This window comes from Eublepharis macularius, chromosome 1, assembly GCF_028583425.1.
Source record: "Eublepharis macularius isolate TG4126 chromosome 1, MPM_Emac_v1.0, whole genome shotgun sequence".
Lineage (NCBI taxonomy): Eukaryota > Metazoa > Chordata > Lepidosauria > Squamata > Eublepharidae > Eublepharis > Eublepharis macularius.
The window spans coordinates 29,470,332-29,486,961 of record NC_072790.1 but is presented as its reverse complement, the minus strand read 5'-3'; the positions used below and the strand labels follow the sequence as shown (position 1 = coordinate 29,486,961).

The 16,630-nt window shown below is 45.8% G+C and overlaps 1 protein-coding gene across 1 annotated transcript in view; it reads left to right on the top strand.

The window, feature by feature from the left end:
* Positions 1-8,889: 8,889 nt before the first annotated feature.
* HTR2A (5-hydroxytryptamine receptor 2A) overlaps positions 8,890-16,630 on the top strand; it is a 46,849-nt gene continuing 39,108 nt past the window's right edge. Inside the window, exon 1 of the mRNA XM_054993207.1 lies at positions 8,890-9,313. Coding sequence (XP_054849182.1) covers positions 8,890-9,313 — 424 coding nt within the window. The remainder of the gene's footprint in view (positions 9,314-16,630) is intronic.

The window sequence follows — 16,630 nt, the reverse complement described above, 5'->3', positions numbered from 1 at the left end:
AAAATCAGTGTTATCATTATCCCCAGAATACAGCTAGGGAGTAGGCTTGCCAGCGTCCAGGTGTTAGCTGGAGATCTCCCAGAATTGCAACTGATCTCCAGCCAACAGATATCAGTTCCCCTGGAGAAAATGGCTGCCTTGGTGGATGGACTCTATGGCATTATACCCTGCTGAACTTTCTCCCATCCCTAAACCTCATCCTTTCCAGGCTGCACCCCCCAAATATCCAGGAATTTCACAACCTGGAGCTGGCAACCCTACTAGGGAGCTGAGGAGTGGCTTACCCAAGGCCACTTGCAGAGTTCATGGGATTCAAACCAGAAGAGTGCTGATTCACAGCCCAACTACTTAACCATTATGCTACAGCATAGTGATCATTTTCACTGTCAAGGCTGCCAGCTCCAAGTCGGGTAATTCCTGGAGATTTGAGAGATGGAGCCTGGAGAGGGTGGGGCTGGGGGAGAGACCTCAATGGGGTATAATCCCATAAAGTCCACTCTCCAACGCAGGTATTTTCTCCAGTGAACTGATCTCTGTGGCCTTGAGATCAGTTGTAAGTCCAGGAGAGCTCTGCCCACCACCCGGAGGTTGGCAACCGTATGTCTGCTTGCTGCAGCCAGAAAGACAATCATTCATGCACACGCATCCAGAATCTACAGAATGCAGCAACTGTGCACATTCTATATAATCACAGTGGATCCACACAAGAGGCACGGTGTTTTGCTCCATTCTGCTGCCCCGCAGCAGCCCCTTGCAATCCCCTGAATGTTGGTTCCCAGGACCATAGGCTCCATGTGGACTAACGGTCTTACAAATTGAGCATGGAGGCTGCAATAAGGAGGAGGAAGGGGGGGGTAAAATCCACAAGCACAACTCCACTGACTGAAAAGGGAGCTAGTGATTTTACCCCTTTCCTCACCCAAATGGCTATTAGTTCGCACAGGCATCGCAACACTGGGAATCAACATTCCTGGCATTGGAAGAGACTGCTTAGGGGAGGGGGAGACAGCAAAAATCCACACCTGCCAACGCCTTCACTGACAGATGTGGGACCCAACCTAATGATGTTACCAGACTTACAGGTACAGAATTAATAGGAACGCTTGCATTAAAATTAAGGTAAATGGGAAAGGCTTTTGGAAGAAACTTCACACAGCATCTAAATGGCAACACACTCACACACTAGCAGAAATAGCAAATCAATCACACTTCCTCTCACATAGCGCACTTACATAGTAGGTAGGCAATTGGCAAAGCCCCAAAAAGAACTTGAAAAGGCTCGGTCTCCCAAGCGAACAGCACTGTTTCAGGGAGAAAGATAGCTTGAGAGAGGCTGCTTCTGTAAAAACCAAGAAAGTTCTCCCCGAGCCGCTGATGACAGGTGGAAGCAATGTGGAAAGAAAGTATCTTTGGATGCAAGATCTGCTTGACTGTGATGAGTGGATAAGGTCCCTGTCAGCTTCATCCTGAGTCTAAACTCTGCTTGAATTCTCTAAACCTCAAGATCTCCCCAGTAGACAATCAAGTGCCAGAACAAAACATATTAATGTCATTAGTTCTTCTATTCATTTTTCATTATAATAATGGGATTTTGTGTCATTTGCATTAGTCAGTAAATGAATGTACATCCCTCATTATTTACTCTACTATTATATATCACAAAATCAGCCCTTAATAAGCTGGATAGACTGGGATCGTGATCTGGTCAAGTAGACTGCTGCTACAGTGAGCATGAGAGCCTCTTGGAACACCAGGAGTCTTTTTCAATATTGCAGTATTTTAAATACTCTTCTTCCTTGTCACTCTGAGAGATGCATCCCCACATCCCTTGATAGCTATTGCCTCCCTCTTATCTCCTCCCCACACACACCACAACGGGGGAAGTTCAAGGCTAAAAAAGGACAAAAAGGGAGGGGGAACTTTACCCAAACAAAATTGAATTAAGAACCAAGAAAGTTAAAGAAATCCCAATCTGTGGGCCAAATATTAAAATTACTAAATACAGAACATTAATATGTATCAATATACAGGGGTCTTTTCGTAGAAAAAGAGCTGGAGGAACTCATTAGATAACTCATAAGGATAACTCATTAGCATATGCCATGACATCACCAGAAATGTGTCATTCGCATAACTGATTTGCATATGCCACACCCCCTGACATCACCTATCCTGGCTGTTTTGGACGAAATTGGGCCCAAAATGGTAAAAAGGGGCTGAAAATGGCCAAAAAGGGGCCCAAAATGGTCAGGATGGGGTCACTGCTGAGCAGGAGAGTGATCCACCACCCGCCAGAGGCCCAATCTGGGCCATTTCAGCCCCAATCCAGGACGAAACGGCCCCAAAATGGCCGAGAGTCAGGTGGGCAGGGCCACCTGACATGTGACCTCTTTGGGGAACTGCCGGAACTGCGTTCCTGTGCGTTCCCCCTTGAAATGAGCCCTGTCAATATACAAAAATGCATGTATTTATTACAGGAAAATAACTATTACAGGCCCAAATATAGCCTCAATTCAGATTAAAATCTTACAAAAAACTCAAAGAAGAATCTTATGCGACCCTGACCAAATGCATTTTGACCATGTGGCCTTCTTCAGTGGTTAAGCATAGTTATTACACAGTAACTCCAGACAATGCGATAATATGACAATAATGAATACACAAAAACAGCACAGGACCAAGTTGGAATTATGTTCCAATTAATTTCAATAACTCAAGGCAAAGATGTACTTTAAAAGCTTCATTTGGAATCACCTTCTGCCCTAGTCAGGTACATGTGTCTTGGGTGGTAATTCAATTGTGTCTCTTCCTATTTTGATCCGAGAAGAATCAATGCTAAGTGAGTCACGCAGTAGGACGTGGGGCAGCCAGCCACTGAGCACAACTAGCAGTGGATTGCCAAGGAGGTCAAAAAGTGGAAACCCACATCTTGGGAATAACCAAGAATCTCTGAAATAAAATTATGTAACCAGAATACTGTATAAATGTTTATAATAGAAACTTAAAGTGCAAAGTGCCCAAGTGTTATAAATATAAATATCAATAGTCTAATAAATACAGTACATCATACATATTACAAATATCCATCACTAACAATAAATAAGCCCTCCAAATAGATTTTACCAAATGAATTATCAAATCCCAAAATACAAAATCTCTAATGTACATTTAGGCAACGGCCAATACGAAATATCAAAGTCCAATAGCACCCATGCAGAAAATGTCAGTCCCAATTAAATAAGACACACTCTTATCTCTTATAGGTGCATGGAAGATGGTGCTCCCAGGAAATCTGTGTGAGACGCGTAGGTAAGTATCTGCAGCAAAGCTACTAATGTGTATTTTTCTTCTCTCTATAGGTGGACCCAGCTCTTATGGGTCCCGACAAGAGGCCGGCTGACTTTCAACTTGTTTCAGAAAGCTTTATCAGGGGTCCTCCAACTGTTCCACCATCCACAATTTCATCATTTACATCTGTAAATTTTCCTGACTCTGTCTCGGCACACTGAGATTACAAACCATGCACCCATCTGATGGGAACCAAGACTATTCTCCTGATGTCCCACCTCCTTGTCATTTACCAGCGGAACACTAAAACCTTTGAGCTGCTTCCCCCCCCCCCCCACAGTTAGCGTAGTCAGCCTCGGTTGGATTCATCATTTCCTGATCACCTCTCCTCTTTGTGCCTCCACCAGGACTCAACAGCTACTGGGGCTCTCCCAAGGAAGGTCATTTGAGTTTCCCAGTGTATTTCTCTTGGACTGCACTTACAGGGGAGAAGCCCTTGTCCTTGGGCAGGGACACTAGAGAGCTCAGCACTCGAAAGGCACTAGCAGAAAGGTCCCTTATGTAATTTCCATGGGTACCATGGAACCTGCCAACACCTTTCTTGGCAATCGCCAAGTATTTTTAGAAAGTGGGTAGGGCTAGTGCCCCGCAGGGCTTGGCTACTGAGGATCTGATCAGCTGTGCAGATTAAAATAATACTGTTTTAGTGGCAACTGCCACTGCAATGCTTGTTTTAGTCTCTCTCTTCCCTGTTTCCCAGTGTATTTTAAAATTACCCCTCTTTTCCCCTGCACTTGGGTTTCCTCTGTGTGGTTGGCTCTGCCTCCTGTGGCAGCCATTTTGCAGTTGGCTCCACCTCCTGCGGTGTCCATTTTGTGGTTTCACCCTCCACCTTGTTTCAAAATCCCAAAGGTGCCCTCAAGCTCAAAAAGGTTGGGGCCCCTGCACTAGAAGTTGGGAGCAAGAGTAGAGGACTAATTTCTGGGATGCTCCCCATAAACACATACACATCTCATCCCTATTAAATGATGGTTCCAGATTCTCATTGTTCTGCCACGTTCCAACAGAGGCTTTAGTTGCGGCTGGTTCTCCAGCCAAGCCACACATGCAACTGCTTGGGGCAATACAATAAAGAGGGCACCAAAGGACCACAGGGTATCTCAGCCCTCAGCAGTGAAGGAGTGAACTGGCTTCCTCTCCCAGGCCTTGCTAGTAGTGGTGGGAGCCCAGGAGGGGATGGACATACTTTGCTTGGGGTGATCAAACACCTTGAACTAGATCCAGCAGCAAGACAAAGAACCAGTGTGAGAGCCACCATTGTGTAGTAGGTTGTGATGTATTGGGCTCAGGGCCTCTAATGTATTCTGGCTCACCTTCCCCAGCCTATCTGCGAACAACAGGGTGTTCCAAACTAAGGGGGGAGGGGTGTTGTGTACTGGGCAGAGCAAGGCCTCTAAAGTATTTACTGTATTGATTGCAATGCACTATACTGTGTTGAGCATAAGGTTCAGTCAAGGCTCCCAATGCCTGCATTCTCATTGGTCCTTAATCCCTGCAATATCACAGGTTACTTTCTCAAGGCAGCAGCCAATCGGTCCTCTATGATAAAGACCAATCAGTGGCCTGCCTACTTCAAACATTGTATATAGTTTATGCAAATGATGGTATTGTAAAGTATGTGTTCTCATTGGCTATCAGTTATTCTGGGGGGTGGAGCTGCTATATATATATTGAGGGCTTCTGTTCAGTCTGTCAGTGTGTTTTGTGTTCCTGCTAAATAAAGAGCTGTTGAATTACCTCATGTCTGAACCCACTATTTAACATAGGTAGAGTGCTGGACTAGGATCTTTGAGGCCCAGGTTTGAATTCCCACTCTGCTGTGGACGCTTACTGGATGATCTTGGGCCAGTCACGCACTCTTAGAGTCTCTCTCAGGGCCGGCACATCAATGGAGGCAGGTTCGGCAATCGCCTCCAGCGCAGAGGGGATGCAGGGGCGCACTGCGGAGCAACTGAGTGGGAGGGCTGGGAGGACGCACGCATGCCAAGCATTCCCCCCTATCTCCTGCCTGTCACCTCACAAACTGGAAAGGAGTGGAGGAAAAGTGATGTTTGTTTGGGGGGACTGGGGGTAGGGATGGGATGGAATAATGACAGGAGAAAGCGAAGGGGAAAGCGGGAAGGATCTGGAGAAACAGCTGCGCCTCAGGGTGTGCGCTTTGAATGAGCTGCTGAAGGCGCAAATCCTTCTTCCAGGCACAAGCCTGCTGGACGTGAGGGCACCCAGAGACCATTCCGGGGTGGGCTGCTGCTGCTTTCTCCCAGGATGCCCTCGCATGGGGGGTGGGGAGGGGGGCTTGTGCCTGGAAGAAAGATTTGCGTCTTCAGCAGCTCATTCAAAGCGCACACCCTGAGGCTCAGCTGTTTCTCTAGGTCTTTCCCCTTTCCCTTCCCCTTTGCTTTCTTCTGTCATTATTCCGTCCCTCCAAGAAAACTTGCACAACCCTCGTCTCATTTGGTCCGGCTCAAAGTTGCCTCATGCTGCTGCCACCACCGCTAACACACAGCTGTGAGCCAAGCGTGACAGGCGGCCAGGGCGGTGTGGGGCAACTGAGCAGACTGGGTGTGTGTGCGTGGGTGTGCATGTGCGCGCCCATGGGGGCGGCAACAGCCCTGAAGTTGCCCCCGGCCTCAGGTGCCAGAAACTCTGGCACCAACCCTGGTCTCTCTACACAAGACTTCTGATGTGTTCATGATGTGTCGGGAGATGCAATATTAGCTGGGAAGCATAGTTTTAAATGATGGAGCCAGCAGAGATCGCTCTGGAGGGGGCAGATTTTCTCACAGCCCTCTGCCACCTATGCCATGCTGGACTGTCTCCCCTTCCAGAGCCTTTGCCCTGCCAAGGCTCGGTTAATTCAAAGTTTTAAGCAGCGAGGGGAGCAGGGCAAAGGCTCGGGCAGGGGAGACAATCCAGCATGCCAGAGGCAGCAGAGGGCTGTGAGAGAATCTGTCCTCTCCAGAGCAATCTCAGCCAGCTCTGTCCTTCAAAACTATGCTCCCCAGCTACTCAAGAGTCCTCTGTGCAGAGAGACTCTCAGCCTAACCTACCAAACAGGGTTGTTGTGAGGATAAAACGGAGAAGAGGAGAATGCTGTGAGTCACTTTGAGTACCCACTGGGGAGAAAGGCGAGGTATAAATTAAGTAAGTAAATAAATAAACACGGAAGTGTCTGCCTTTAATGAAAATATAAAATTGTTTGCTATTTGGGCAGCCAGTTGGCTGAAAAATAAGTTATAGTCACATCAAATTAATAAACTGCTTCCTCTTTGTTGCTTTTTTAAAGCTTATTGGTACTCTTGTGTACTCGTGGAACTAAAAACAATCCTTAAAATCCAAAGATGCAAGCAAAACAAAAAAAGAGTTATGATCTCATGTTTCTCTCCCTTTCTCTAATCAGTGTTTTAATTAAAGATCTCCAGATCCTGTTTCCTCTTTTAAAATAATGAGGGAAGGAACCATATTGCAGGGGCCAAGTTTCAGGATACTGCAAGATAGTTATGCAACCAAGCACTCTGTTAACCTGACTCCACCTCCTGTCAGGGCCAAGCTACAAGTGAGGAATGACACTTGAACGGCAAGTGAACAGACTCACATGTATTCCTCCCTGTTCACTTGCGCTCCGCACTCCACTTGATCACTACGTGGCGCGCAAGTGAACAGGGAGGAATACACGCGAGTCTGTTCACTTGCCGTTCAAGTGTCATTCCTCACTTGTAGCTTGGCTCTCAGATGCATCCCAGGCATTCCGTACACACTGGACTGAGTAGCACAAGAATCCTTTTCAAGGCCAAAAATGCTGCCACAGTTTGGAAAAAACAGTGCTGTAACGGACTGCAGTGCTGTCTAGATTTTCCACCATAACCCCGTGAAGTAATGACAGGCAAAACAACCTCTGACAGAATAGCTGTTCCTAGTTTAAGTCTTGTATACTCTTTGAGCGAGAACCAGAAGGCAAAAAAACTCTGTCCTTGCTCTTTATTTCTTTCAGCCTGTGCTGTTCTGAAATACAAGCGCCAGCCAGAGAGTCCTTCAAGCAGCTGAGTTGCAGTTCATTGTAACTTCCACTTTCCCTCCGCTGAAAATTCATACCAGAGTGGTTCTCTTTATTTAGCAGAAACTGTCCGAAGGCATCTGTTCTGCCCCCCAAAACTGACACTCCGATGCGCTCAGCATTGCCGGCAAGTGCAAGCAGTTCGCAGTCTGGGAGCTGCCTCTTCGAGAGAGTCATCTGCCTGTTTACAGTTTGCCTGGCACATACCATTCAGAGCCGGCTTTTCTGCATCTCTCTTTCACCGAGAAGCACATTACAACTCTGGAGAGCCGCTCTGCAGGATATCTTTCCTGCTGGACAATCTTTCTTTTTCAAACTCCAAGCTCCAGGGACTGAAACCCCACAAAGCTGCAGCAGCGCAGAGAAACAAAGCCAACCCTCTTTGGTCTGCCCTCTTTACCTTTGCTGTTTATGTCATATCAATAGTGGGAGGTCGGAACAAACTGGAAGAAATCATTGAGAAAGAAATTGCATTCCTGCTGGAATCGCTGGCGAACCTCTGGGGAGAGAGTCTTCCTTCTTAAAAAAAAAAATACATTTTTGGGTGTCCCTTTGAATGAGCACAGAGATTCCTCTTCTGTGGCTTGCCTTAAGGGAAAAAGAGAGCCGAGGAAACTGACAACAGCACAGCTTGTCTATCAGGAGCAAAGGACAAAAAGGAAGTCTCTTTCTGCTGTCATTGGGAGTTCAGAAGTCAACCGAACTGGAACAAAAAAGGCTATCCTTCTGTGCAGACTGGAAAGAGAGGTGAGTGAACACGCCGCTGGATGGAACGTCAGGCAAAGTAAATCAAGGCACAACATGAATCTAGTCTCTGGGATCTCAAGAGCAATGTAAGTCTCCCTTGTGGCATGTGGTCATCAAAAATTTCATTTTCACAAATGTACTGGAATCACCAGGACAGTTAATCATATGCAGTGTTACTTGCCATTCCTGGTGTAACACTTTAGAACCGACAGAGAAATATGATGAGGTTGACGACTGAGTGTAGTGCAGAAGAAGAACTATAAATAGGAGATTTTTAATTACTAGGACTGGAGTCTTAATTCAGAAGGAGGAAAGATGCCTTGCTTTGAGAGGCAAACCGATTTAACAGGACACATGCTCGTTCAAATTGCCGAAACAGCAGCAGTAATAAGATGTCGTTGAGAAAGAAGATTCTTATGGCTGAAAACACGGGGGGAGGGGAAAGGAAATGGACTGCTTGCCCCCCTGTATTTTTTCCCCGTCCTTTCCCTCAAGTCTATGTTTCTTATCCTGCAGAGGAATTCGATCTTTCAAATGGATTCCTAGTATACATTGACATCGGAGCATACCTGAAAATGAAAATGAGTTTTAGTATTGGGAGCAAATCTATCGGTTTCTTTTGCACTACACTGATCAGGCAATCAACTTTCGACTAATGACCGAGCCAGAAACTGATGCTAATACACACCTACAGTCAGCATTCTCGTGGTACTTCCTTGCTGATTTCAGACGTCTTGGACATGGATATTCTCTGTGAAGAGGAGAGTTCGCTGAACTCCACACTGTCCACAGCCGATTTCTTACTACAGTTACACAAAGAGAGAAAACTCTACCGAAACGTGTTCCCATCTGGAGAGATCAACAGATCTTCCGTGTGTAATCTGACTTTAGACTTGGCAGAGGTGACCAATCGCTCCTGCGAGCGGAGCCTGCCTCCACCGTACAACGTATCTTTCCTCAGTACCCAGGAGAAAAACTGGCCTGCTCTCTTGACTGTTGTTGTGATCGTTGTCACCATTGCAGGAAATATTCTGGTCATTATGGCTGTATCACTTGAGAAAAAGCTGCAGAATGCTATGAACTACTTCCTGATGTCACTTGCAATAGCTGACATGCTCTTGGGTTTCCTTGTCATGCCTGTATCGATGCTGACCATACTCTATGGTGAGTATTATCAACATTCCCTCGCCAAACTGCATGCACCGTTGTTAACACCCCCACCAATACAGGCTAAAGTTAAAACAAAGGCTTCCCATGCCCCAAGCCACCAGCTTTGCAGACTAGAAGCCACAGAGTCTTTGTGCTGCTAGTTATTACTTTCTCATTGTGAAAATCATTAAAGAAGCTTGTTTTGGGGGGCGGGATTCGAATGGGCATTATGATGTTTGGAGTGGAGCAGCCATGATTGAAATGAAAAGAGCCACGCATTCGCTATTGCATTATTAAACATTTGCACAATGTGGCATCCTGCCATTAAAAGAGGCAGATCTATTGTTTTCGACATTGTAGGTAAGGCGAGTTATTTACGATTCATTTTTTACAGCCGAAGGCCAGTGGGTTTTTGAGAGAACAGGGAATGGAAGTTTGGTCTTCTGGGTCCACAACTTGAATTTTAGCTGCTGGACAGGTGTGTGTTTTAGGAAGTAAAGGAGTGCTGCCTTTTTTGTAGTTTTCCCACCTATTCTGATAACATGGAAGTTTGACACGTCAGAGTTAGTTTATACCATGATGCCACTCACAGCACAGGTGAGGGACACCATCTTTAAATTAGGCCATTAATGGAGATACTAGCCTGTATCCCAGGGCTTTTTTTCAGGGGGAACGTGGGGGAACGGAGTTCCGGAACCTCTTGAAAATGGTCACGTGGCTGTTGGCCCCGTCCCCCTGATCTCCAGATAGAGGGGAGTTGAGATTGCCCTCCGCGCCGCTCGCAATCTGAACCCCCCTCTGTCTGGAGATCAGGGGGTGGGGCCACCAGCCACGTGACCATTTTCTCCGAGGACAACCCACTGAGTTCCACCACCTTTTTTCCCAGAAAAAAAGCCCTGCTATATCCTATCGCTCTGCTCTGCCACATGTGAAGCCTTCCTTCAACCCATGGGTCTTTCCTCTGACGGAAGACTCATCACTGTAAAAACAAAACAAAACATAAAGCTGTTGCATACATTTAAACATTGGCCTGTTTCCATAATAGAAGAGATGGGATAGACAGGAAGAGGGATCAGTCTTTTGAAGAACACCTCTGAATTGAAATGTTATATGGACATTTCTAAACTGATTCATAAATTTGGTACAGTAGGGTGCTTGGACTGCTATGTGGACATTTAGCTTCAGTAAATAAAGTGAGGCCTCAATCTTTATTTAATAAAGTTCTCTGTGCGGATAGCAAAAGGCTAAACTACCTGGCAAAAGACCACCACTGTGCGTAAACTTCTGCTGAGACGAGCAAGAGAGACTCTGGCTAGATGGCAGCTCTTTCCCCGTTCTCTGAAAATGAACCTGACTATTGTGAACCTGTCTGTTGTTGATGAGACTGTGTATGCTGTCTGTTCTGAGATAGCAACACCCTCGACCCTGCAGGAGTTCAGAAATCCTCAAAGGGCATTATCCGTTCTTCTGGTAGACAATCTGAGGAAGAGAAGCCTTGTACTGCACCTTCTTCCCGTATTTTAAGTACAGGGCCATTACCAAGTCACTTTTACCCATTTAGAAAGGTAAATAATGTTTTGGAAAAGACCCAGAAGGTAAAAGACATTGTACAATGATTATTTCAGAAGGACAGCAGGCCATAGTGCAGAAAATAGCGCTAAGTAATAAATCACCCTGCCATATTTGAGGAACATCCTCTGAATGTGCAATTACATGAGGGGCACAAGAATCCCCCCAGATCATCCTAAATGCCACTTTACTCAATAACCTTATCAGAGCCAATCTGAGGAAACTAGGGTTGCCAGCCTCCAGTGGCTGGAGATCTCCTGGAATTACAACTGGTCTCCAGGCCACAGAGATCAGTTCATCTGGAGAAAATGGCTACTTTGGGGGGTGGACTCTATGTTATTATGCCATGCCAAGGTCCTTTCCCTCCCCAAACCCCACTTTCTCCAGGTTTTACCCCCCAGATCTCCAGGAATTTCCTAACTTGGAGCTGGCATCCCTAGAGGAAACTGACTGTACCCACCACTTCTCTCTCTGACAGGAGACAGCTTCTCAAATGCCACAGGCATCTCCCTGACTCAAGAGCCTCCCAAAATATAATTAATGTATAGCAAAAGCCTGGTAGAAGGCATTTGTTACACATACAAAAGATTTACAGGGGACAGCTATTCTGCAAGGAGACTACATACCACTCTGTGTACCCATGTTGGGCCCTGTGCAACCAAGAGTTTGCACATTTATGTATTTTTATTTATTTGGAAAATTTCTGTGCCACCTCTACAGGAACCTGCCTGAGCTGGCAGATGATGCTAGAATCCATGTAGAAACTGGGACTACAGCCAGTGGGTGTGGCATCCCAATTTGTTCACTTAAAGAACATTTACACAGGACTAAAGATTGACTCTTGCCTATAACTTCTAGCCTGTGCACCAGAAATGTGTGTTTAATTCTAAATGAATGAAAACAATGAGCTTTTAAAAAGAGAAGCTCCATTCATTATGTTCCCTGGGGTAACAAAACCCAATGGGAACAACAACAAAGGAATGAATTTCATTCATTTCATTTCTTTCCCCAGTGCCTGGCAACATGGTTCGTAATAGGTCAAGGAGAATTCAAGGGGAAGGAGAAAGCATCAGGAGATAAGAACAAAATGTACATCCAATCTTTCTGAGGTAGCAGCAGGATAGAAATTATCTATTAAATTATTATCAGTATTAAACTGATAACGGAGCTTTCCAATTCTCAGAGTCAAACAGATCCTACAGCAGAAGAGAAAGGTCTTCTCTTCATAGTGGTGCACCAGGCACTGGTGGTTTGGTGACTGGGGGAAAGGCTTTCAAGTATTCTTTCTCATCAGTGGCTCATCCCAAGATCTCTCTTTGCTAGGAATTAGTTCTCTTTCAAGCTATTTCCAGATCTCTGCTAGTATTTAGACAGTGTTAAGATTTTTCCTGTATTACCTTACCCTCAGTAGTTAATTCATTTCAATCTGTCTCGCTCTCTGTGTGTGGTGCGGCACACAGAAATAATTGTCTGTCTTGTGTATTATTGGTCACAGTGCTCCAAAACCATGAGTTTGTCTGTGTGTGTTACTTTTACCAGCCGAAGTGGACAAATTAATCATGCAGTTGTCCGTCTCTGTGTGGATTACTGATTGCAGCGTGTAGATGTTGATTCACATTAGTAGTGGTTAACACTCTTCGGTCACACACACTCACTCCAAAGACTTCATTTAGTGAGACCTCAGAGCTCAAGACATAGTGGTGCCTCTCTCTGGGGCAGAATCCATGCCCACAGTTGATTCAGTGGCCTTCTCAGTCCACGGAGGAGGAAGAAGGTGGTCAAATGTCTCCCTCTTCCTTGAGGTTCACCTTCCTTGAGGTGGCAGATGCAAAGTATTGTCTTCTGTGTGACCCAGCCTGCCTTCCTAGAACTACCAAATACATTTCACGGGAACGAGATACGTAGCTTTCAAGACTCTACACCATGTATTTCTGTTTCAATCCACAAGCTTTTTTTAAATTCCTAAGAGACTTGGACTCTTTCTCCAATCTGTTGTAAATTTAGCTGGAAGGATCGCTTGGGTGAGGGGTACAATCCCTGAGAATTTCATCCAAATTGGATGAAAAATTAAGAAGTGACTTACAGTTGGAAATGTAAGTTTCCGGCCTAATAGCACCTTAAAGACCAACTAGATTTCCAAGGTATGAATTTTTGAGAGTCAAAGCTCCCTTCATCAGATGAATGTGTCAGGATGTGTTTCCCATCGAAACCAAAGGGGGGGGGAACAAATGTAAAGATGAAAATAAGCACAAGACTGAACTGGGCTTTAAACGGAAACCCCAAAAGTGTGTCCCTATTGTTTAAAAGTAAATCGATGAAGAGAGATGGTTGTTGTGGGTTTTCCGGGCTGTATTGCCGTGGTCTTGGCATTGTAGTTCCTGACGTTTCGCCAGCAGCTGTGGCTGGCATCTTCAGAGGTGTAGCACCAAAAGACAGAGATCTCTCAGATCTCTGTCTTTTGGTGCTACATCTCTGAAGATGCCAGCCACAGCTGCTGGCGAAACGTCAGGAACTACAATGCCAAGACCACGGCAATACAGCCCGGAAAACCCACAACAACCACAACACATATCCTTCATTCAACACAGACTGGCTGACTGAAGAGGATTCTTGTCAGCCTTCTGCATGATTTCACATTGCAGGGGAAGGCAAAACTAAAGAATGATGAACCGGGATGGGAGCCCGTGCTCACCAGTCAGCATGAAAAGTTCAGGTCAGTAACCAGACCAGAAAATAGCCTCGTACCCCTGGGGGTTTGGGGAACCTTCCTGATTAGAAGGTATGACTTCTGGTCAGTGGTTGGACACAGCCAGATTTGTCAGGCACAGGGCCGTATTAACCCATGGCTGGGCCACTAGGCTTTCAGGTATTTCGGGACCCCTCCAGCACTTCAATCTTTCACCCCACTACAGCTGGCAGCCTGACCCTGGTACGGTAGGTAGTAGACCGCAGTACATAGCCCCAGGGCTTTTTTTTCTGGGAAAAGAGGTGGTGGAACTCAGTGGCCTCAGAGAAAATGGTCACATGGCTGGTGGCCCCGCCTCCTGATCTCCAGACAGAGGGGAGTTTAGATTGCCCTCCGTGCCACTCAGCAATCTAAACTCCCCTCTGTCTGGAGATCAGAGGGTGGGGCCACCAGCCATGTGACCATTTTCAAGAGGTTCCGGAACTCTGTTCCACCATGTTCCAGCTGAAAAAAAGCCCTGCATAGCCCTATATCCACGCTCCCACCTTTTATTACTCTCACCTGAATATTGGGATAGAGATATGGACAAAAAAAGAAACCAGTAAGGCATATAGCATTAAAGTAATGTATATAAATATATATATAATATACTTATGAGAGTATATATATATATATATATATATATATATATATATATATGGATAAATATATATGTACACATATTGCTACAGCAGAGAGTGCAAAGTGCCTTTAACCATTGGAGCCCTAGGGCACAAGTAACAGTGCCTCAGCAAAAAAAATTGACGGGCCTCTAGTCCCTATGGGGCCCCTAGTCTTCAGCCTAGTTAGCCTTAGGAATAATAAGGCCCTGAATCAGGCTCCTGAAAATTTGGCGCTCCCAGGCCAAGAAACAAAAAGACCCACACCCCGTGAGTTCCATGTTTTGCCCGCAGATGGGCAATGATGTGCCAAAGATTATCATCCTAGGAAAATCCCCTGCTTTGGCCCTACTGCTTGCAAGGGCTGCTTTTCCTCTTCCTGCTTTCCTGGGGGTGATAGTATAGTAACAAGGGGGGGTGCATCTTGTTCTACACACCACGTTACTCTCCTGAGATCAGTTACTCATTTAGCTTGCCACAAGAGATAAGGGCCTGTATCCTGTGGTGTTTTTCCAATGTCAGATAGTTACTTTCTGCTCTGGAAGAGCAGGAGCAATTTCTGACAATCCCTCCTTACACTGCTGACTCTCACTTTGCACACTATGTTGTTTGTGAACATTCCTTGACCGCTGCAAACAGAGCAGGGGGAGCTCTGTGGGTTGCAAAGGGAAGGTGGAAATGTGCCCCATCCCACTCGCAGATCTTGTAAGAAATATGACATTAACTCTTAGCGCTCTGAATGGGTGTCTCTGACTAGCAAGTAGGAAAAGGGAGTATTTGTCAGGAACCCATGCTCCTAACTTAAACCAAGTAGCAATGGACAGGAATTTGGCCCATCCTTGTCTCTGCACTGCAAGGCAGTCCAATGGTTCGTCACACACATACCTTTTCATGTGCCAAAACAAGCTCCATTGCTGTTTCAGCACCTGAGAAGGCTGGGCGGGGGGACAAAATAAGTATTTCGCAGACTATCTATCTATGGTGAGTAAGCATGGGTGCCGTGCCACATGTGCAATCATAGCATTTTAAAAAGAATTACAACTGCTTCTAAAATGGTATCGGCAGCCATGTGATGGACCGGTGACCACTGTCACATAGTTTGACTCTGTGCTTTCTAGCTTAACAGGGATTGTACAACACTTCCACAAGAATCTGTGAGCCATTTTTAAAGATTTTTTTTTTCTACACCCAGAAGTGTAGTGTACGGGGAGCCAGGGGGGCACAAAATTTTGAGGGGGCACCTTGTCCACGCTCCCCACTGGGAGTGCCACTTCACCACTGCCACCTGCCTCCCCACCCCTTCACCAGCGCTGCTGTCCGCCTCAGCGCCCAGCAGGCCCAGCACATCCATGGGGGTGGTGCCAGCAGCCACCTTGAGCATTGAACTCTGAAGGAGGCACTGTACCAGCCCCCGACGACCCCCCCTGACCTGAAAGCAGGCCATGTCCACGCTCACCTCTCTGCCCCTTTGCTGCTGCTGCCTGCCTTGGCTTAGCTCCCAGAGAGCTGGGCACAGCAGCGAGCAGGGAAGCGGGCTGCCTCCCTACCCCTTCACTGTTGCCGCCCGCCTCAGGTGAGGGGGACACTCCTGCATGATGATGTCACAAGTAACATCATCGTGCAGGGCCGGGCGACACTGCCTCAGGCTGTATTGTAGGAAAGGGGTCCCAGATGTTTCGCTAATGAGTTAGAAACCATAGATTTCACCATTATGTTGCCTTACATATTATCTCTTGCATTAAATATGTACTACCTGTGCTTTATGTTGTTTAATGTTATGTATATATTGTTTAATGTAAGCCCTAGAATGGATTGTGTTCTGTTTCAGCGATTCCTCAACCCCATACTGGATCCTTGCTAATATTATATCTTTGTAAACTTATATTCATTTACCTCATGACATTATTTATGGAAATGTTCTTGACATTGTATGGAAATGCCTGCACTTGTCCTTGCCACTGATTGTACTAATCTCATACTATATAATCCACCTTGAGTCTCAGTGAGAAAGGCGGAATATAAATAAATAAATATAGGAAAACAAAGTAAGTTTCTAACTAGCAAACATACCATTCTTATTTACGGTGACTAATGAATGATAAATTCCACTCATCCTTGACCCTCGTGTTCAGGAGAAAGAAAGAGAAGGTGACTCTCAGTGTGCAATCCTAAACAGAATTATGTCCTTCTAAGTCTATTGAAGTCAACTCCGCTTACAGCTGTAATGCTGCTTAGGATTGCACTGCCAACCAATCAAAAGGCCATAAAGTCATTTGGCATTTTCATGCCATAAAGTCAAGGCCAGTGGAAAGGATTTTCCTAGGCCAAGTAAATTTGTACTTGGCTTTGTTTCAAAGGGGATACAAAGCTTGGCTTCATTGTGTGAGGCATGTCAACTAGGCTGCTAACAACTGGTTG